The sequence below is a fragment of the Dipodomys spectabilis genome, unplaced genomic scaffold (genome assembly GCF_019054845.1).
Source record: "Dipodomys spectabilis isolate Male_0828 unplaced genomic scaffold, ASM1905484v1 ptg000045l, whole genome shotgun sequence".
Lineage (NCBI taxonomy): Eukaryota > Metazoa > Chordata > Mammalia > Rodentia > Heteromyidae > Dipodomys > Dipodomys spectabilis.
Window position 1 is genome coordinate 8,058,492 of NW_024870722.1, and position 22,678 is coordinate 8,081,169.

A 22,678-nucleotide genomic window follows, 5' to 3' on the forward strand; every position below is an offset into this window, starting at 1 on the left:
AATCAAAAAAGTAGCTATTTTGAAATCTTCAGTTCAATGTCATCAACCATAGTAACTCACTGTGTTCCAGAACATTAGAAGTTATTTCCTATCCACTGATACTCCAGTGCCCAGTAACTATCATTGCTCTATTCTGCCATCACCACTCACTATTCCTCTCTCTCTCTGTTTCTTTTACGTGGGGTCTCACTATGTAGCCCAGGCTGGCCTAAAACTTGTGATCCTTCCCCACCTTAGCCTCCTAGATTATTTGACTGTACCACCATCCTAGCCTTCCTTTATTTATGTAAGACCAGGTTTAGATTACATAGCATACAGAAATGAGAACATAGTATTTGTCTAGAGAGACTTAATTACTTAACATAATGCCCTGTAGTTCCATCCATGTTGGTGCAAATGACAAGATTTCATTCATTTCACAACTGGCTAATATTCCCTTCTGTATGTGTATGCCTCCTTTTTTCTTAATCATCCATTAATATGTTCAATGGCACGTACCTTGATTCTATATCGTGTGTAGTACTTTAGTAAATGTGAGAGTGAAAGTATCTCTTGATACAGATTTCCTTTTTTGGGAGGTGTGTGTGTGTGTGTGTGTGTGTGTGTATGTGTGTGTGTATGTGTGTAGTGGAATGGAGATTAAAATTTTAAGACCCTTGAGATAGGTACATTATCATGGATTATCTGGACGGACTAAGTGTAATTACAAAAAACCTTACAAGAGGAAAGAAAGAAGTGAGAGTTCGAGGACATATACGGACAGAAATAGAGGCCTGATTGATGTGTTTTGAACGTCAAGAAAGAGTCCTTGAACTAAAGCATGCAGCCACAGAGCCTCCAGAAGAAGCACAGCACAGCCAGAAACTATGATTCTTTCTCATCTCCAAAACTGAAAATTTCTCACCTCCAAAACTGCAAGATGATAATTTTTCAAAATTGAAGCTGGCAATGGTGGTGCACACCTTCATTCCCACCACTGGAGAGGTTAAGGTAGGAGGATTACAAGTTGGAGGCTAGCTTGAACTACATAGCAAGACCCTATCTCTGTGTGCACACACACACACACACACACACACAAACACACACAATTTATGTTCAACCCAATTTATGTTGATTTGTTATTGTAACATAGAGAACAAGCGCAGCTGTGAGGCTGAGAGACTTTTAGAGACAGTTAAATTAATTGATCTTTAGGCATTTTTTTTCTTCCTTTTTTCTTGTTGCCACCCCATAATTCCTATGTCTGTGAACACTTAGATGCTACCCCACAGGCATGATAATTACTGGGAGAAATTATAATAGTGACAAACACTTGGTATGTTTTATCTAATTTCATTCTCACAACTCTGAAGTAAGTACCACTATTAATGTCACTTTACCTGACCGGAAATTGAGGCTTAGTATAGTATATTAACTTGCCCAGGGTCACACAGAAAAGATCTTGCTGTGTTTCTCTTTCTATGTCTTACCAATTCCTCCCAATACATTCTGTGCCCCCATGTTGTGTGACCACTTGTTCATCTTCTCAGCTTCATACTCTGCAGTCATTCTTCCCTGTGGCAAGGGACAGATCAGGAGAGCTTGGGTCATTTGCACTCATCATTTAAGGCATCAGGTAACCTCTGTGTATTAGTCTAGGTTTTAAGAAACCTGGAGATCAAGCTTCCTACCACACAATATAGCACTGAACCAGAAGTTAGCACCTGTTGAACTCAAACAATGTGTAAAATCGAATTCAACCATTAAAAGTAGAAGGTTGCCTATGCCTGTGTGAAAGATGAAAGTTTACCTGGTAGAGGCAGCCGCATGTGAAGACCTAGGCCTAAAACAACTAATGGACATTATTAAGCACAGCATTCATTCTGTATGGTGTGTTACTGTTGCTTGGCAGTTTGGGAAGGTGGAGAGCAACAATTGGCAAGAATCGCCTGTTGTCTATAAATGAGTCAGGAGCTACAGGCAAGACAAATTCAGATAGGCTTACAAGCTGTGTTAAGTAGTTTTAACCTGTTCTAGGGGGTGGGCAGGAAGGGTAATTAGGATAGGTTAGCTTTACCAAATAGTGCTCTTGTGTTTGCTCTAGAAAGATTATTCTAGGTGTGGCATTGGAGAAGGACAGAGAAATAACCGAGTAATCAGAAAGCACTATTAGAAGATTTGGAAACAACTTAATCAGTGGATTTAAGGGATCTCTGAGACTTGTTCCTGAGAAGTTAGATAAACATTTCTTCTTTGAGATTTAGTAATCCTAAATCCTATACTTCACTGCATGTTAGTAATTATCCTGTGTTTTGTGGAGAAAATGAACTCACTCCGTGCAGATGGTCGCCGCACTGACTTTTCATTCATTACAGACTCATGGAGCAAACATTTGTAGGCCAAATATTTCAGGAGGACTCATGAACATTGCCTAAACTTTAGAGGAACACAAATTGAGCTGTTTGTTGTTGTTGTTGTTTGTTTGTTTGTTGCCTTTTCCTGGTGTTGTAAGATCATTCCCTCTACCATGGCTGCAACTTTTCCACTTGGGAGGAGAAATGGGGACCTCTACATACTCATTCCCTGACTCCTCCCTGTCCCTGTCTGAATTGATTTTATCTCTGTTTCTATTTGGCAGTTTCAGGATGAACTTTTTCCTCCTAGTCTCTCTTTGTGTTTCTGTTCTTTTAAGTACCATAAGAAAAGCTTGTCAACTCTGAGTGTACTTGTATGTTTGAACCTGTGGAAACCTATCTATATCTGGGAACATTTAAAGAAGCTGGAGCTGTGATTGTATCTTTGTTTTTTCTCCTTTTCTTCCTCCTCCACTTCCTTTCTCTTCTATTCCTCCCTAAATTGAACACTTCCTTTTATCTACATTGATACTCAAACTAAAGGAAATGAGGTGTAATAAATAATGTTTGGAACTTTGAAACATGTAAATAGAAAGTTGTCAAGCCTTAGCTGTTAAAAACATTGGCCAGACACAGCAACACCCTGACCTTGCTGGCACTTCAGTGAGCATTTTGGTTGTCCACCATCTTGAACCTTAACGGTTGGAAATTTAACAACTTCTATTAAGCTAGAGTTGATTGAAGCAGAGTGTCTGTTTCTAAAAAGAAAGTGCTCTCCTGGAGTTTTAGCCAGGCATGTGTGTTCAGGCTGACACAATACTGCAGTACAGGCCCAGGGAGATAGGAGGTAACGTGTAATGAAGTGTCATCAAGGGGACCTCTATTCCTTTGCATCCCCACCGATGATTTTATAAAAGAACATGGTTTTCATTAACCTCACTCAATCATCCTTTCTGAATCCCAACCTTTATCCTGTGTGTTATTGCTACTCCTCCCCCAATTTCTCTGCACCTTGCCTCTTGCTCAACCTTCTCTTAGGGTCTTTGACAGCAGTGTACTGAATTCTGTTGTTTGGTAAATCCACTTTTTGTAGTCAGACCCACACGACAGGGTGGGTGCCAGCACAGAACCATGTTTTTGTGGGATTAGGTTCTGTTCAGGATGGTAAAAATAAGGGGAAATACCCTCATAAATTTGTTGATACTGAAAGCTCTTTTCATAGATTCCTCTTCTTAATTGTAAGCCATTACAAGAAGAAATTTGGAATGGTTCTACTTGGAAATCCACTTTTGGTCTGTGGAATAATCACTTCAAGTTTTCTAAAATCTAACTTTAGTCTGATCAAGAGTTTGATATATTCTGAGAACCTTGCTTTTAGTGACAGTAGTCTTAATCTGCGCACTGCAGTGAGTGCATAGAAAATCATTTAAAACAAAACCTCAATTAAATGAACTCATCTTGTTTCTTATAACTAATTTCTCGCTTTTCTTTTCACATTTAGTTTTATCCTGCTTCCTTTAGGAATTTTTAACTACCAGAAAGTAGGAAGAGATATGATTGATTACAAGATTTTTCCTCAAATTCCCAAATGGCCATGTGTATTAATATTAAAATATAGAGAATAAATTTATATTAAATATAGACTATAAATTCTATCCTTAGAAAAATCATCTTTATTACATTTCAGTCTATAATTTTTCTAGACCTGATTACATGCCTTGTTTTATACTAGTCTCAAAAAATTGCAAAGATCTACATAATTCCTTTATACCTTTTATATGAACTTGATTTATTAAAATTGTCATATTGTATTTGAACTCATTTTATTACCTTAATAACTTTAGAAGTGAGTAGACTCTTTGATAACTTTTAAAAGTAAAGACATATACTTCTGTGTCTTATTTTTTATCTTGTATTTTTCTGTAATAATATTGACTTATTAATAATTCCATATTTATAAGAATCTTTCAAGGTACTTAAAATGTAGTTACAAGTATTAGAGCTAATGTTAAATGCTTATTCAGGTCAACAGAAAATGTTTGATAACCTAACAGGAAATTCATTTCTAACTCTTGTCCTTTCAAGTTTTGTTTATTTCATAATTAAGGACAGTTTATTCAAATGTGATCATTTAAGCATTCAAATGAATAAAAATGTACCCATGAATTAATTTTTCATCTTAGATTTTTATAATCAAAGACAAATGTGCTGAATACTTATTTCTCTTTCAGAGAAATGGTATGTGAAATGTTAGAAGAGCTAAGGAAATAATCTTCCATTTGAATGTTAATGTGTGCTAGAAACAAACTTAGTCAATGCTTTTATCTATTTTTATTTCCTGTAATTGTTTCAGCAATACTCTTGGGGTATCTAGTATTTCTATTTTGTGGACTATTTAGCAGAGGCTTTGAGAAGTTGAGTAAACTTGCCCCACATTACCTAATAATTTAATGATAAGTCTGAAATTGAGATTTCTATTCATTTGCCCTTAGTGTTCCTTGCAGTTATAAACAGCAAAATAAATATTAATTCTAGAAATTCGGTTTTAGAACACTTTGATGATTAAAAGAAACTATTAGTTATTAATATTTTCCTATTTGAGAAATTATTTATAGACCTTTCTTTAAACTTCTTAAAATTATTTTAGTCTTATAGAAAAATTATGATAATACAAATATACCACATTTATCCCAAACTCATTTGTTTTTAACATTTTATTGACTTTACTTTTTCACTCTTCCTGGAAAATGACAGAAATAGAGAATCATTAATACTCCTGAGCACGTTCAGAATAGGTTACGGATATCGTTTTTAACCCATTAATAATCAGAGTGCACTTTCTAAGTTTAGAATCTTTTGTGGCTACAAAATTGGTATCAAATTCATAAAATTTAGTATGATCATAATACTTTCACTTAAGCCACAGTTCTCATCAAGAATCTTAACAACACTTGCAGTAGGTGTTTTAAGAAGGGCGGCAGCTTGCACTTGGTTGTAATCTCATTGGGCTCAACTGTAATCTCAGTGTCTGTAAGCTTTTGTTTCATGATGCTGAAATTTTTAAATCATGGATGCTGGCCATTTGGAATATGGGATGTCCCTCTTTTAGGGTCTGAATTTTTCTCAAGATTAGGTTGAGAAGATACATTCTGGCCTATTATATTGAATAAAAATAAGTTCTATTCGCTTCAGATCATCACATCTGGAAGTATATAATATGATTTGCGCCTTAAATAGTAATGTTAAGTCTAATCACTTAGTTCAAGATATATCTGGTCTCACCATTGAATAGTTACCTTTTTAGGAGTAAGATAACTTACTCCCAAGTATTTAACAGAGGAAAGGTAAAGTAAGACCTTGGAAACTCAAAAATCTTAAGTGGCTTAGTTCACATTTTCGGCTTTATTATCACTTGAACTCTTGTAGTTATGTAGTTTAAATCTATTCTAAATCTTTGCATTATTTCTAATAGATGTTAATGCTGAGCTTGCATTCTCAGAAATTAGACTATTTAAATTAGTGTTTAGTGACAAAGATAGAAACTAAAGTGGGGAAGGTTGATATTTGTTTCACTAAGGGCCTGTTTATTTACTTGATAGCTAATAACTAGAATTTTCATGGTCAGACATCATATAAATCAAAAAACATATGTAGGTTAAGAAAAGCTAGGTGATAAACCTTTGATTTTAAGGGGAAATTAATAGGTCATAAATGAAACATTTCTCCTGAAATACCGTGAGACTCGTCACTGAGGCTAGCTGGATATGACAATGTCAGCTGCATATGATTAGAGTCAGAAATACTCTTCATCTCTCTCATATTCCTTTACTGCCTTTCTTGTCAACCTTTTGTATCTATGAAATCACAAAACATCCTCTCAGATGACATTCAGTATACTTTGAACTTGTCATATTAGGAAAAAGTAATATAAAGAGATAGAATTTTCATGCAACTTCTAGTTGGTAGTTGGTTCTAGAAACACACACACACATACACACACACAAGCAACTACAATGTCATAATGTCCTTTGCTGACAGAGACTGATCCTTATAGGCTGCGAGGTTTTCATTCTTCTCCAGTCTTCAGAACAAAGCAACAACAGTCACGGATATATTAAAGTATACATAAAATAGAATTTTTAACCTTGTCCTGGACTTCTTCCTCTTTCATCTGTCCATTATATACAGTGTTGGATTATCATTTATACTTTTTGCTTTGTGCCAGTTATTTTAAAAAGAAATTCATGAATTTCATGTGTGAATATGTAAACTAAGAGACCACCTTTTTTGAGTTGTACAAAATTTCTTCAGATAGTCTGATTTGAGATTTGTAAGGAAAGATAAAGAGAAATCCAATTTCATTTTCTTATAAATCTTGTCAAAACTACAGATTTTTATTGCATGTATTATTAACTCTCAGGGATAAGCAGAAAGAAAGAACCAATAACAATATTAAGACAGCTGGAAAGCATATGAACAATTGGAAACCTTAGTCCACTAATCTGGGAACCTAAATGCCAATATGTCAATAGAGGAAAGCCAGAAGCAAAGTAAAGAGCCACTTAATAGATCCTACATACTGTGGAGCTCACACTACAGATGCAGTCAACTATTTAGGGGAGGAAATGCATCTGTTCTGAACATATAAAGCCATTTTTTATCAGTCCAAATTATATACAAAAATTTACATAGCATTTTCATTGTATTAGGTAGCATAAGCAATCTGAAGATGATTTTGAGTATACAGGAAGACCTATATAGATAGTATGAAGTTGTTACACCCTTTTATGTAAGGTCTTGAGCATGAAAGGAACTCTTTGTATCTCTGTAGGTCCCCAGACTTTAGAGGAGCCCTACATTGGGGAGGTAGCTCAGGGGTAGAGCACTTGTCTATGCACACAGCTCCTGGCTTAATGCCCTGGGGAGAGGAAATAGGGAGAGGTAACAAGACTGTCCCTCTCCATAGCTGGCTTCCTACCTTGCAATACAATCTCTCTCTCTTACATGTGCTCCTGACATTGTGGTATAGCTATCTCTGAGGAAAGAGGCAAGGCCTGAGAGGGCTAGTTGCTGAGGCCACATCCCTGAGAATATGCTTTTAGTGGTGGCAAGGGGTCTCCCTAAGAGTAGAAAGATAAACACTGGAACAGCAATGCTCAGCACCCCAGGAAGTCTGTACTCCTGGACTTGGTTAGAAGCATTACTGTCTGCCAATTTCCTCAACACAAAAAAAATGGTCAAGCCTGCCATTGAGTACAGAAATCCACTGTCTGGACATCTATTTTCCCACTTGTGTGAAAATGGGCTCATTTCTGAGAAAGCAAGTATGTAACATGAATTACAAGAAACTAGAATGGTCTGCAGTTTTAGTGGACACTTTTCTAATTTCCTAGCCCCTCAACCACTGATGCTTCTCTTGTCCCCAATCCTTCTACACACATACATACCATCACTCTTCCTATGTGGGCAAGGAGGGAGAAGGGAGGGAGAGAAGAAAATATGGCTTCAGAAAGAGCCAACTGAGAAATTTTCATGCTGGCCCTCTCTCTCTCTGGTAGCTCTGCTCTGAAGCATAAAAAAGAATTTGACTGACTTCTGAATTGACATAACATTGAGGGAATGGAGAAGATTGAGCCATATATTAAATTGTCTACTGGTTATCAAATAAAGATTCCTTTGTCATAAAGGCCAGAGATAAAAAAAAATAGAAAATGTGTATGTTTAATATATGGAACAAAAATAAGTCTACTTTGGACATAGCACTTGAGGAGAGGCTAGGTCAAAAAGCCCAGCCACTCCTGAAATGAATCTTAGACTCTTATTATCGGTGTGATGGGGCAGAGAGAGATCAGTGAGGGCTGCATTGCTGATAGAGGTGACTTTTTCTCTTTTTTTGCAGTAGGTGCTAAATTAGATGTAGAGAGTAGGAGAGTTATCAGACTTACATTGTCATGTCTGACCTTCCAGGTCTCAGTCCTAGGTTCATAATAAAAACGAGTTGTGGGCTTATCTGAGATGCTGTAATAACTGACACCGAACAGTTTCCAGTTTCTCCTCAAATGGGGTGACACCAGGAGTGATTCAGGGTCATGAGGGCGATGCATTAGTTTTGATCAGTTTTTAGAGCCATATAGCAGCTTATCTGTGGGTCATAGAAATTTCGTTTTCTCCATTCTTTTTCATCATTTTTCCCCCTTGGGCACTGTGTGGATTAGCTTCTGGAAGCTGGCATAAGACTCTGCATGGTAATAGGGTTTGTGCAGTTCCAAATTGTTGGTCTACAGTTTGGGGCTTTCAAGCTCAGCCTCACTGAATATTAGATTAGTAAAGGGACATTACCACCTCTGCAGAAAAAAAAAAAAAAAGAGGCAAATGTTGAATGACAGTGTGGAAACCTGTAGAATTCCAGGGTCCTAATTGGTAAACCCTACACTACATTGATTTTATCCCGTTGCAAGATGTTACTCCCATACTCTGATAACTAACTTGTTTTTTTATTGTTTTTGGCTTCATTGTAAACAGCTCTTACTTAACTAATTTATGGCTATCAGACATTATTATTAAGCATGTAGAAAAAAACATTAAATAAGTCATTTGCCCCTTCCCTCCTTAATTAAAAAAAATTGATAACATAAAAGTTTAAAGACAACTAGAAACAGTGTTGTACATAGCACATTTGTGACTCCACACTGACTACCCTTTGGTTAGGATGGGACAGGCTGTGTTTTTACACAGTAATGGGAATGTAGTCTTTACTCTGCCAAGGGCCATTTGGATCTTTATAACATAATTTGTGGGGCATACAAAATTACAGACAGATGAACAGTAGGCAGCCAACAAGAAGTTCATCCCATCACATACCAAATGATATGGGTCTGATGTTCTCCTTTCCTGATTGCAACTAAATCCTTCTAAAATATGATTGGGAGAAGCATTGTCTTTCATTATGTTAAAGAGATACTTGAAATCTTAGAAACAGTAGTGAATCCTTTCCATGTATAGGTAGTGTTTGTATCTATGAATTGAACTAGAAAACAGGCTTGAGTATCTTTTCATCTGAAATGCTTTGGACCAAAAGTGTTTCCATTTTTGGAGTTTTTGAACTTTGGAATATTTGTGTAGACTACCTGTCAAGCATTTCTAAGTAAAGACACTTCTAAAATGACTCAAAAATCTAAGAAAGTCAGTTTTTTAATTAAAAGTATTCAGTATTAAAACATTGAGAAGAAAACATAGGAGGAATTTAATCCCCGTGTTCTTTGTTGTTTTTTTTTTTTTTTTTCCAAATAGTTTAGCTTCAGTATAACGAAAAGGAGGAGACCTTGAAGGGTGGAGGGAGGGCACAGCATTTATTCTTGTGTTCTCAGGTATTTAGATATGGTCATCTGACTACATTCTGAATAATTTGTTTTGTTTATTTATTTATTTATTTATTTATTTATTTTTGTTGTTGTTGTTGTTGGTTGTGGGACTTCAACTCGGGGCCTGGGCACTGTCTCTGAGCCTCTTTGTGCTTAAGGCTAGTGCTCTACCACTTAAGCCACAGTGCCATTTCCAGTTTTTGAATAGTTAATTGGAGATGAGTCACATGGGAACTTTTCTTCCCAGGCTGGCTTTGAACTGTGATCCTCAGATCTCAGCCTCCTGAGTAGGTAGGATTACATATGTGAACCATTGGTACCCAGCTGTTATTTATTTTTAAAGCATGAGTAAACTACTGCGTATAGCTGTTGTTTTTGTCTCTTAAACTATTGTTCTTTCCATGAAAAGAAACTGAATCCTATCTATATATAACTTATCAGAGAAGAGAACAAGCTCTGAGAATACGAACATGCTACAAGAGATTTGTGCCTGGAATAGAAACTAAATCAAAGTGAAATCCCATAGGATATTTACAACTTCTGTCATTTGTACTTATAAAAGTAATGTCTCTCCAACCTAAAAACTGGCATTTTATTTAGTAATCTGCTTAAGAATCATGAAGAGGTCATTCATTGGTGCAGCCACGTGGTGAGCAATATTAATGCCCAATGTCAATATCCAAAAATTTTGCAATTCATTCAGCAAATGTTTCAGTACTTACTATGTGCTTGGTTGCTTGGTAAGTATATGTAGTGCTTGTTTATAAGCTCTGTTGAGTCCAACAGCTTCATCTGGCTTGCTTTCTGTGTGCTCCCTGGCATGGTGCCTACAACATGATGGGTATCTAGAAAATATGATGAATGGCTGTTTTTCAATTAATCCATTAAGTTTTAGAGCACAGAGAATGGATTTTTACATACAGCAGGTGAGAGTGGAGACAGAACTGTCGGGAGGCTCTCCAGAGACATAGAAACCATTCCTGAGTAGCTGTTCTCAGAGGAATGGACAAATGGTACTGAGAAAGCCTCAGTCCATTGTTCAGGGATCAAGGGGCCAGACGAATGGTAGTGGGAAGGGAATCTGTAGGGAAATAGGATAAAGAGATGAGGTAGTGATACTGACAAACAGTTTAAGTGTTGTGTAGCAAACAGATGCTGGACAGACCTGGTAACCTGAATGAGTAGTGGGGGATCCAGCACCAAAGAGGTGATCTGGAACTGGGCCCTTGGAATTATCTACTACATAGAAGTGGAAGTAGTGTTAGTAGGATGTGGATTCAGGAGGATCCAGGGTCTATCTCAGGAACAAAATATATGAGGTGTTACTGGTAAAGGTGAGACAAGCTTTCACACAATGTTTGAGCAGCAGGAGGCCTTGGAGTTTTCTGCTGAGGAGAATGGCAGTAGATGATCTTGCTTTGGTTTTCTCACACTGGCCTCAGTAAAGAAAGGCTAAACAATGGTTCTACAATGGCTCTAAACTCTGATTTCACTATAGCCTCACCTGGGGAGATTTTTTTTTTCCGGTCGGTTATGAGGCCTGAACTCTGGGTCTGGGTGCTGTCCCTCAGCTCTTCAGCTCAAGGCTAGCACTCTACCACTTGAGCCACAGCACCATGTCTGGCTTTTTCTGCTTATGTGGTGCTGAGGAATTGAATCCAGGGCCTCATGCATGCAAGACACCTTCCCAGCCCCCAACCTGAGGAGATTTTTTTTTAATCACAAATTCCAATGTACCCCAGATGAATTAAACCAGAATCTCTGGCTTGTATACCAGACATCAGTATAATTTAAATCCCTTAGTGATTCTGCTGGGTAGCCTGGCTTGCAACAGATTGAGTGAGGAGTGGCAAAGTCTAGAAAGGGGCCAGATCCTGAATATTTCAGCTTTGTAAGCCAGGTGGTATGTTGCAGCCATTCATCTCAGGCATTATAACACTAATATATATGCACTATGTAAGGAATAAACCCAGCTCTCTTCCAATAAAAACTTTATGCATGGAAATTTGCTTTTCATGTAATTTTTACATATTACAAATATTACAAATATCCTTGGCATCCCCCATCCCTGGCCATTTAAAAATGTAAAAACAAATGGCAAAGTGGGCAAAAAAAAAAAAATGAGAGACAAGCACTTTGGCCACAGACCATATTTGGCCAACCAATCATGAAATTTGGGCCCAGATGGTCCAGGAAAGAAAACATTCCTATACTAATCTAGATAGGATGTTCTGATCACTTAGAATGGCAGAGTGAAGACTAGTGATACTGAGTTGGTATTTACAGAAATTCATGTTTTTGCTGTTATTTTCAGTGTCCAGAAGTTACTATACAATGACCTTTGAAAGAAACAGTGGGCAGTATGTAGTCTTTGGTGCCTTTGATTTTGTCCTTTTGCTTTTCAGGGATTTGATTCTGTTGAAAGGCTATTCTGTCCTGTTGCTTGCAATGGCTACTCAATTTGGCAGTAATTATTATGAAAATTAGCCAAGTCTCTCTTTATGTGCTCACCATGCCACTGTTGCCAAAGAATGACCTTTCCTTACAATTGTGTTTTCTTTAGAAAACAGAGTGGCTTTGACTGAAGATCTGGCTACCTCCACTTTCTTTCATGAACTATCACTACATTCATGAAGATTTCCCTGAGTGCATTTTTTGCCTCCCTAGGTCCTGTGGGGGAAAATGGCCCACCTCCACCCCTGTAAACAAGAGAGGCTGATTGTTGATACTTTGCTCCCACTAAGGCTATCTTAGAAACCATGAGGCTGAAAAAATGTTTCCCACCATTATCGTTCATGATTTAGAAGGAGTGGACATGCTCACATTTGCTTCTTATTTTATTTGAATGCCATTATGGTGAACAAATTCAGTCCTCTACTTCATAAGTTTCCCTTAGAGGTATGTCTCTAGGAAGTACTTGCTTTGTGCACACACCACAGAGTTCCCTGAATCTAAACAACTTGCCATCTCTTTTTGAATTTACTCTAATTGAAGGGAGGTAGAGGAGGCTGTGAGGACTCAGTAGCATTGATGATCATCTCAGTCACTTTGCAGATTTTGTGGAGGCACATGAAGAAAATATGCAGAGAGCAGAATGGTCTTGTTTTCCTTTGTTTTGCTTAGTTTCACAGAAGAATTCGTTCATCAGATCTTAAAAAGGAAGTGCAGAAAGACTAGAGATGTGATTCAGTGGTAGAGCATTCACCTGTGTGAGGCAAGGATTTAGAAGGAACATTCTCCATGTTAGCTGCATGTTGGATACTCAACATATTATGGGCTGTCTTTGATCACATCTGTATTTCACATCGTTGATTTTTCTGGTTGGCCTGGGTCCAGGGCCCTTGTTCCCCTCCTCTTTATTGATCTTGAATAAGTATGACAATCTTAGGGACACTAAGGATGTATGTACACTAGAAAAGTGAGCTTGTCAAATGCTTTTAAGTAAGCTTTTGGTGTTTTATGAGTTGGCAACCAAGTAAAGGATCAGGCTTATTGAATTAGCTCTCCTATATTTTTCAGAATTATTTACCAAGTAGAGAGTGAGATTTGAGTTCTCAGCCTGTTCTGCAGCTAGTATCTCAATAGGCCCCAGAGGAATTTCTGTGCAGAGTCCATTTTTAAATAAAGAAAAGGTCAGGAAATAAGGCAAAGCTGCAGGTACAACACAGAGAATAAAAAAGAAAGTACCTGATAGACTTCAGGGCATAGAGTGGCAAGAGCTGAACTGTGGTAGGGATCTGACCTGCAGCATGGAGGTTAACAGTTGGAAGACACCTTGAGGAGCATTGTGAATAGTGGTTCTCCACATTGGCCACATTTGGAAATACTCCCAAAGCTTGCCAGTGTCCCAAAAGACCAATTAAATCTGCGACATTAGAGAAGAGGACAAGGGTCTTGGTATATTTTAAAGGTTCTCCAATTATTCTACCTACAGAGGAGAACAACTGGTTTAATCCAACTTGCTCATTTTCCATAGGAAGTTTAAAACAGGTTGCTACCATAGGGTCGGGGACTTGTCATTTGTGAGGATTTTAACCTTACTTGTCTTATTTCTTGTTCTCCCTACGTGCTCTCATCCCTGCCTACCTTTAAATTATACATATAGACCCCCAAATCTGTGGCCTCGTGTCATGTCTAACTCTGTCTCACCTCAAAGTCGTCATATTCAGGACTGAATTCCCTTCTCTTCTCCTAGTCCCTAGACTCGCTTTTCTGCCTATGCTTTTGCATCAATGAAAGGTACTCTTCTCTCCTCCCTTAGTTTAGTTAGAGATCTCTTACACTTGTTTTGTTCTGCCTTTTTTGAGACAGTATTTCACTGGCCTCAAAATTACCATCCTCCTGCCTATACCTCCCAAGTGCTAGGACTATTGTGCCCCACCACATTCTAATTTCTCTCTTGTATGGCTTCTTCTCTAATCAGTTACCAGCTGAAGTCCATTCTGCCTCACTCAGGTGGCTCTCTAATTCTACTTCCTTCTCACCTTCATTTGGGTTATTGCCATGTTAATTTGGGATGGCCGCTAACCTTACATGCTTCCATGTTGGGCCTCTAGTTTTACTTTCAGGTGAGCTCCATCTTTAATACCATGAAGCTTGTTCTGAAACACAACTTTGATCATGTGTCACTATGTTTCATAAATCATTTGTTGTAATTACTTAGCCATTTCTTTAAATCAGCAAAGGTCCTTTCCTCTCTGATTCCATTCACCTATACTGGGTCTACATCTTTACAGTAACAGTTATCTGTAGATTCATTTCCTTTATTCTTACTTTTTAAAAAAAAAAAAAATAGCTGAGCTCTCCAACAATTAATGCTTTTCTTCTTCCATCAAATACTGTTCCATGCAGACTGAATTTAATGGTCCCAATATTGCCTACTCTCTAAACACTAGAACCTGCCCTCTAGAAAGTTTAAAGGATGATCTCCATGCAAATATGAGATCTTCCTCACCACTAGGCCACATCCTTGTACCTGGCACGTTTATGTACTTCATATAAAGTTTCCTGACTACCTCATTTCTCTTCCCTGGCTCCAGTGACCCTTACTGCTTCAAGCTATGTACTTGTCCTCACTGACTCTTTCAGGGCCTGGCTAATTCTTCAACAAGGACTCTTTGACTCTCTTCTTTGTTGTTCTTCGTCTTAAACATCTTAGCTATTTCTGTCTTTTTGTTTTAGGATGTGGTTCTGTGTCTTCACTACTGAATGTCTATCTCTGACAGGCAGTAACTCACCAGTCTTAGGTTTCTGGCCTCTATTACCTGATGACTGACTCCAATCTCTTGGAATTTTTTAGACCTTAACTCTCTTAGGTCCTTCCTGATTTGTTGCCTCAAATGACATAAGGCTCAGCTAGTCAGACCTGGTTGTCCAGTTTACCTCTTTCTCAGCTCCTTGTCTTTTCCTCTTACCTTTTTGTTGCTACATGCCAGTTGCTCAGTTAACCACTTCTTAGACTCTGCCAGAGAGAAAAGCAAGGGAAAAAAAAATAGTGTGTTGAAATTTAAACCTGCTCTTTTAACTTCTTCCCACAAAGTATGATGAAGGCTTGGATATTTAAATATTAATATGATAATTCTCCTTAAACTCACAGAATTCTAAGAAAGCTTGTAAGCTTCTTCAGTTTTGAGACCCCCATATATAGAAATAGAGTATATAGTGACATCATAGTTTTACTGGTTTACTTGGGAAAGTTCTACATCTAGACAAAGGGCAAAGAAAGCATAAACAAACAGGAAGCATGGTAGATATTGCTCATATTCAATTGGCCATATAACCTCATGTTCAAAATAGATTCTTGGCTCCAAAGAGCCTTTCTCAGCCTGTCCTCTATTGTATACCTTTCATAAAGATTGAGAGGGTTAAGCTGGGCTCTGGTAGCTACTCAGGGGCTGAGACCTGAGGATTGCCATTGGAAGCCAGTCCAGGCAGACAAATCCCAAGAGATTCTTATTTACAGTTAACCAGCAAAAAGCCTTGAGTGGAGGTATGCCTCAAGTAGTAGAGGACTAGCCAAGAGCACAAGGCCCTGAGTTCAAGCCCCAGTACCAGCACATACTCCCACCCACCCATACACACACACACACACACACACACACACACACACACACACACACACACACACACACACACACACACACACACACACACAGCAACCTGCGCTGTAAAAAAAAAATTCTCCCTCCGGGCCTTTAGCTTCATTTGTTTCCAAAAGGAAGTTTAAGGAAGGGGTCTTCAGTGTTTTCTGAAAAGTAGAATGTAAGAGCAGTTTGTGAAATGCACATAGTTGGGAAGCTGTGGATACTCAGGATCCAGAAGTTTTACTGAGCTTGCAGACTGCCTCAGTGTTTAAACTCAACTTCAACCTACCTCCATGGCACGGCTCAGCATCCTCTCTTCCCTGTGGCACATGTCTTGGAACTGAGGATAAAGGTGACTTGAAGGTACCTCTGGGGGAAAATGGTTGCCAAACCTTTTGTACTTTGGCCACCCTCATTACAAGTTCATCACACAACTTGTTTAACATGTTTACTTTTCAAACACTTAGAGAATTAACAGGTGGTTGCATGACCAAGATGTTTGTTTTAACAGGCTGAAAAGTGGGAGGTAATTTACACATGCACTATGATGCAATAGGAAAATACCTAATTATGCCCTTTTTGGCTCCGCTTTTGGTTTCAGTTACAACTGCTGATAGCAAAGCTCAACAAGCCTTGCAGAGTAGTAGTCCTAACAGTGCCCATATGGGATTCTCAATCACTGGTAATGGTAGCCATGTCTTATTTACTTGTATGTTAAGTTTCTACCTTGCTTTAGTGCAAGAACTTACTAAAGACTTCCTGTGGAAGTCTTTAGCAGCTAGAATATTTACTAGACATTTACTAGACTCAGAAATTCCTTATCTGTTTCAGCAAGTGCTACAAACCACCCTGCCCTTTTCTCGGTCTATAGCTAGAAGACACTGGAAGTTAAAATCCTGGAAACAACACAGCTAATTCTTGCTATGCCCGGTATCTTCATCATGGTATTTTAGGAAATTGGCTAGAACTGGCTTTTGAAGTGTCTTCATGAGCAAGTAGAAGGTGCAAGGAATTTTGCTGTGAAGTTAATTTTGCTGTACAAGAAACTACTAGTAGCTGTAGACATGGTTAGGCATAGAGATTCTAGATCAGAGCTAACTTCTCTCTGGAAAGAGCCAGATGGTAAATACCTTAAGGTTTGTGGTCTGTTTTGACCATCTGCTGTTGGAGCATGGAAACGGTCATAGATAGTAACAATAAAACTTTAAAAAAACAAAAAGCAGGAAGTAGTCTAGATTGCCCAGTAGGCCATAATTTTCCAAGCATTGTTCTAGATTCTAAAAGATATACCACTAGGCTGTATAGCTGAAAGGAAGAAAGCAGTGATTTTTAGATAATTGAATATAGTAACCCTTAATATTTACAGCCAAGAATTTACTATATGTGCAATAATAAACTTATAAGAAAAAAATACTTCTGGCTTTTTTTTAAGTGAAAGTGGAAACATTTATTAGACTGAAAGAAATCATCTCTAGGGTGGCACATGTTGCTATTGACATAGAAGAGGCTTGGAGAATTAAACCCCATCCCAGAACCAGCCTATGGGACATAGCCACTGTCCCAAATAGTGTTTCACTTACTTATATCCCGCTTCCCTTCCGAAATCAATTGAAGTAGCGATGACAAAAAGTGTATGTAGAAGTTGGGCACCGGTGACTGACACCTGTAATCCCAGCTACTCAGGAGGCTGAGATCTGAGGATCATGGTTCAAAGCCAGCCTGGGCAGGAGAATTTGTGAGACTCTATCTTCAGTTAATCACCAAAAAACAAGAGGTGAAGCTGTGGCTCAAGTGGTAAAGTGAAAACTTTGAGCAAAAAAGCTCAGGGACAGTACCCAGACCCTTGAGTTTAAAATAAAATGTGTGTGTGTTTGTGTGTGTGTGTGTGTGTGTGTGTGTGTGTGTGTGTGTGTGTGTGTGTGTGTGTGTGTGTGTAGAGCATGTACTTGATAGGACCAAGGACCTGGGTTCAAGCTTCAGGGCCCTGCCATCTGATAAGTCAAAAGACATATGTCAGCTTTAGCTATAAATACACAGATATAAATTCAAACCCACATGAAAAGACCATAAAAAGCAACTTTAGAATATTCCTTATCTGCCTACCAGCTCAAGGTGGTCAACAGTGTCTGAGACTCATCAGTCTTTGGTATACCTCCCAAGATGAAAATTGATATGTTTTCTATTTTATCTTCTCTAGCATAAATTCCTTTCTGGAAAAAAAAATTTTCCCAATGTGTTAAATCAGTCTCCTTCCAATGGAAGTGTTAGTATTTGTCATTTTTGTTCTGATTGAAGTGTAAGCCAAGAACTGTTTTACTACACTGGTATAAGGAAAGAAAAGAAAAAAATTATAAGCTAATGAAAACGTTGATGGACAAGCAACTTGACCATCCTATCCAACAGATCCCAAGGCTCACATAACTAATGTTTCATCAGCTAAGGAAATTTTTGTGTACTCATCTTGAAGCAATATCCATACTCTCAGGAGAAAAGAAGTATTAAATTGCTTCAAGTTAGGTGATTGGAATCACTGGTCAAGGGGGAGGACAGAAGAGGCAGAAATTTCAGCTGAGCTGCAAGGGATGATTTTCAGTGGGCATCAGAATGTGGCAATAAGAACAAGGGATCTACAGGCCTGCCAATAGAATTATGGCTCCAGGATATTTCTGAAATAGGGAGAATTTTCTAGAAAAAAAAAAAACAGCATCTATAAAGGACTTTAGTACACAATCCTCACTATTATCTCAGCCAGCTGCCTAGCCAAGTGGATGTAGAAGACCACACAAAAGCCAGACAGGATTTCTGGCAGTAGAGATTTGAAGGACATGTCCAGGAGGATACTGGAATAGGTAGGGAATACTTCTTTAGGCCTCGCAGATACTAGTCAAGTATCCATTCACAAGTGTAGACAGAAGAAGCTCAGTTACCTTTTGGAATAACATCAGAGTGGGTCAGGCTTAACAACCACCAAGTTACTTACATGACAGAATTTTAAGATGTATGCAGAAGTCTTAATTTTGTGATGGACAAGAAAAAAATTCAATCACTTCTGTATTTATTGCTAAGAAAATATGATACATATTTTAATCTGTTCTTCAAATTTAGAAAGGTTCTAACTTTTAAATAGAAGAGAAAAATCTTCAGAATTTCCATTTTAGGTCTTGTTCTTTTTTTTCATTCTCTCTTGGTAAGATGGCACATTGGGAAGATTTAGGGGGGATAGGAGGTCGTTTATAATATCTAAGTAGTGTTCTATTTGATACTGAAACTGGACCTCTATAATTTTTTATCTATCCAAACTCTCAGGCTGTCACAGATACTTGTGCAAAGATTATTATATTAAAGATTAAATTGCAGAAGACATTTGGATTTCTAAAGCTCTTAGATTTCATGCTTTGCATACAGACTGTAGGTGATGGACTCATGCATGAAAGTTTGGCAAAGATAAAATGTGAACATAAAAAATAAATTTCAGATCAATGTATATGGAATATCTTCCTTTCTTTGAAATTACTAACTTTAAATTTGTGTTTACATATATAGGAAGCATAAAAATTGTCCATAGTGGGTAAGGGGGTGGCAGAGCCGGTGCAGCGATCGTAGTACATGAGAAAAGAAGCTGTGTGTCCTCCACATGTACTAGTTATTGCAAGTAAGGGAAACCATGGGACCTGTGTTTTCTTTGGTCTGGCTTACTTCACTTAATATTTTTTCCGTCTTTCCATTTCCTAACAAATGGGCAATGTCATTCTTTCTGATGGAGGCATAGAATTCCATTGTGTGTGTGTGTGTGTGTGTGTGTGTGTGTGTGTGTGTGTGTGTGTGTGTGTGTGTGTGTGTGTGTGTGTGTGTGTGTGTATACCACATTTTCTTGATCCATTTATCTACTGAGGGGCATCTGGGTTGGTTCCATATCTTAGCTTAGCTATGGTAAATAATGCTGCAATAAACATAGTTGTGCTGGTAGCCTTATTATGGCTTTGTTTGGGTAAATGCCCAAAAGTGGGATTGCTGGGTCATAGTGGAGCTCTAGGTGGAGTCATTTGAGGAACCTCCATACTGCTTCCCAAAGTGGTTGAACAAGTTTACACTCCCACCAACAGTGCAGTAGGGTTCCCTTCTGTCCACATCCCCTCCAGCATCTGTTGTTATTAAAGTTCTTGATTATAGCCATTTCAACTGGGGTGAGGTGGATTCTCAATGTTATGTTGATTTGCATTTCTTTTATGGCTAGAGAAGTTGAGCATTTCTTCATGTGTCTAAAGGCCAAAAGCTAGGTACGTATGACCATATAAGATGATATTAAGTGAAATGAACCCCAAGATAGGGACACAAATATCTTTTTTCTTTCTTGATATTGTTTCTAACGTATTTATACTGTACCATGTGATTTTTTTGTTTCCTTCTATGTTCCTCCCCCACAGTATGAACCCTGTTTTCACTGTATTTGATGTCGGTGCCCCACATCTTGTATATACACTTCTCTAATTCAGGAAAAGGAAGGGAAAAAACAAAATGCTTAAATAAGGATACAGGTTGACCCATTGTAACAGTGAGATGTACAAAACACTATAAAATATTTAAAGATAATTGATAAAAACGCTTAAACAGGTTGACCCATTGTAACAATGAGATGTACAAGACACTATATTGGGGAGGTGGGAGGGAAGGGATAGTAGGAGAAAAACAAAGGAGGAGTTAACAATGCTCGAAATGTACTCATTACCTTACTCATGTAACTGTAACTCCTCTGTACACTATTTTTACAATAAAAATGTATTTTAAAAAAACAACACTATGTTGAAAACGAACTTTACAACTTTGGCGTGGGGGGGATAGTAGTGGAGGAGGGAGGGAAGGAATGGTAGGGGAAAACAAAGGAGGAGGCAACAATGCTCAATAGAAAATGTACTCATTACCTTGTTCATGTAACTAACAGCATTTTTACAATAAAAACCTTAAGGAAAGAAAAGAAAAGAGACTGTCATCTATGTTGGCTAGAATGGGATAACCCCATGCTTCTTATCCCTGATGCTGAGTAGCAGGGGGGGTAGACAAGACTTGAGCAATACCTGGGTTTGCCCTGAAAAAGAACATGTTGTCTTAACTATGTGTATGCAGCTACATATCCACAGTATAAATATGGGTAGTTACATGCCTCTCCAACTTAGTGCCATAGTTCATCCATTAATGTAGCCAGTCTTTATCACACACTTAGCATAAGTGATATGTACTGTGCACCACATCTGATGGAATGAAGGCACCATTGGCAGACAGGCTAAGGTGTGCCCAGGAAGCCTGCCCATCCTTCGGGCAGGTGTGTATCATGGATCAGATCTGAGTAGCTGCAGTGGTGTTCAAAGCAACTGAAACTGCCCTGAATGTGGCCTGAATTTTCTTTCTTTGTATTGTGCTTTCTTCATTTTAACCTCTAAGTTAAACATTTTAATAGAGAATTTTTCATAATTTAATTCAAAATTTTCTGGGAAGAGGTTGCTTTGCTGCTTCCGACTTTGGTTTGCACTTAAACCCTTGTGTTCCATCAGCTTTCACAAGGCCAAAATCTCTAATGAAAGAACAGCATCTTTAGGTATAGATATAAACACATATGTATGCTTTCTATGAGCAACCAACCCAAATATTTTGTATTTTTCTTTCACAGAAAAAGCAGAGGACAAAAGATCTTTCTCAAGTATTTCATTCTTACAATCCATATGACCACAAGGTAAGAGAAATGAACATGTTATTAATACATTTTATTGGAGTCTTGATGATGATTAGTGTTCCCATTAGTATAGTTATGATCCCTTCTAGATTTACATCTTTCTGAATGTATAGCACAGTCTTCAATATATGAATTTTTTCAATATGGAAAGAAAGAAGGAAGAATAGGGAAGAAAAATGAAAAAGCAAAATATGGTAACGCTAAGTGCAAATACACTTGTATTTCAGCTTAAAATTTTTCAACATTTGTAAAGGAAACAATATTTGCGGGGCTGGGAAGTTGGCTCAGTGGTAGAGCGCTTGCCTTGCATGCCTGAGGCCCTGGGTTCGATTCCTCAGCACCACATAAGCAAAAAAGAAAAAACCGGAAGTGGCGCTGTGGCTCAAGTGATAGGGCACTAGCCTTGAGCTGAAGAGCTGAGGGACAGTGCTCAGGCCCAGAGTTCAAGCCCCACAACCGGACAAAAAAAAAAAACAAAAAAAGAAACAATATTTGCGTTTGTGAACTAGAATAGTATTTTTAGCACATTAAAATCTAGTCACAGTTAGCTAGAGTATAGGTCTAACACTTACCTAGCTTTAAAACAACAAGAACCTAAACAACACAAATCTAGCTACATATTGGCACTGAAATCTCAAACCTTTAAGACAGCCTTTGGTAAAGTTTTTGTTTGATGTCTTAATATGAGTGGTTTTTGTGTTTTGTTTTTTGTTTGTTTGTTTTTTTTCCAAATACTTAATGAAAACCTAGGCTTTGCATTGGGAAAAGTAGTTAAAACATTACTTGCCAGGTCTGGGCTCTCCACTGTTGTATTAGTTATTTTGCTAAATAAGTCGTCCTTTTTTAAAAATCAGTCAATAGCATTATTCATGAAATATCCATCACCAAGAGTTTTGCTGGACAGAGATGGTCAAAAAGTGTGATGGCTCCCAAATTGCCATTTAAATACTTTCTAAAGACCCATTGTAGGCTGGAGCCATGGTAGAGTATAGAATACCTACTGAAAAAGCATAAGCCCTGAATTCAAACCTCAGTACTGCCAGGAATAAAAAGAAAAGACTCCTCATTCCTATTCTAACCCACACCCTTTACCCTTCCTATTTGAAAAATTTCCTGGACATTTTTTACATATATGTATTTCATAGATTAAAAACTTCTTTTTAAAAACACACACAC

General features: G+C 37.9%; 1 protein-coding gene across 3 annotated transcripts in view; it reads left to right on the plus strand.

Moving 5' to 3' along the window:
* Cdkal1 (CDK5 regulatory subunit associated protein 1 like 1) overlaps nucleotides 1-22,678 on the plus strand; it is a 525,097-nt gene that overhangs the window by 385,132 nt on the left and 117,287 nt on the right. For all 3 annotated transcript variants that reach the window (XM_042678555.1, XM_042678556.1, XM_042678557.1), the window contains one exon: nucleotides 21,440-21,502. In XM_042678555.1, coding sequence (XP_042534489.1) covers nucleotides 21,440-21,502 — 63 coding nt within the window. The remainder of the gene's footprint in view (nucleotides 1-21,439; nucleotides 21,503-22,678) is intronic.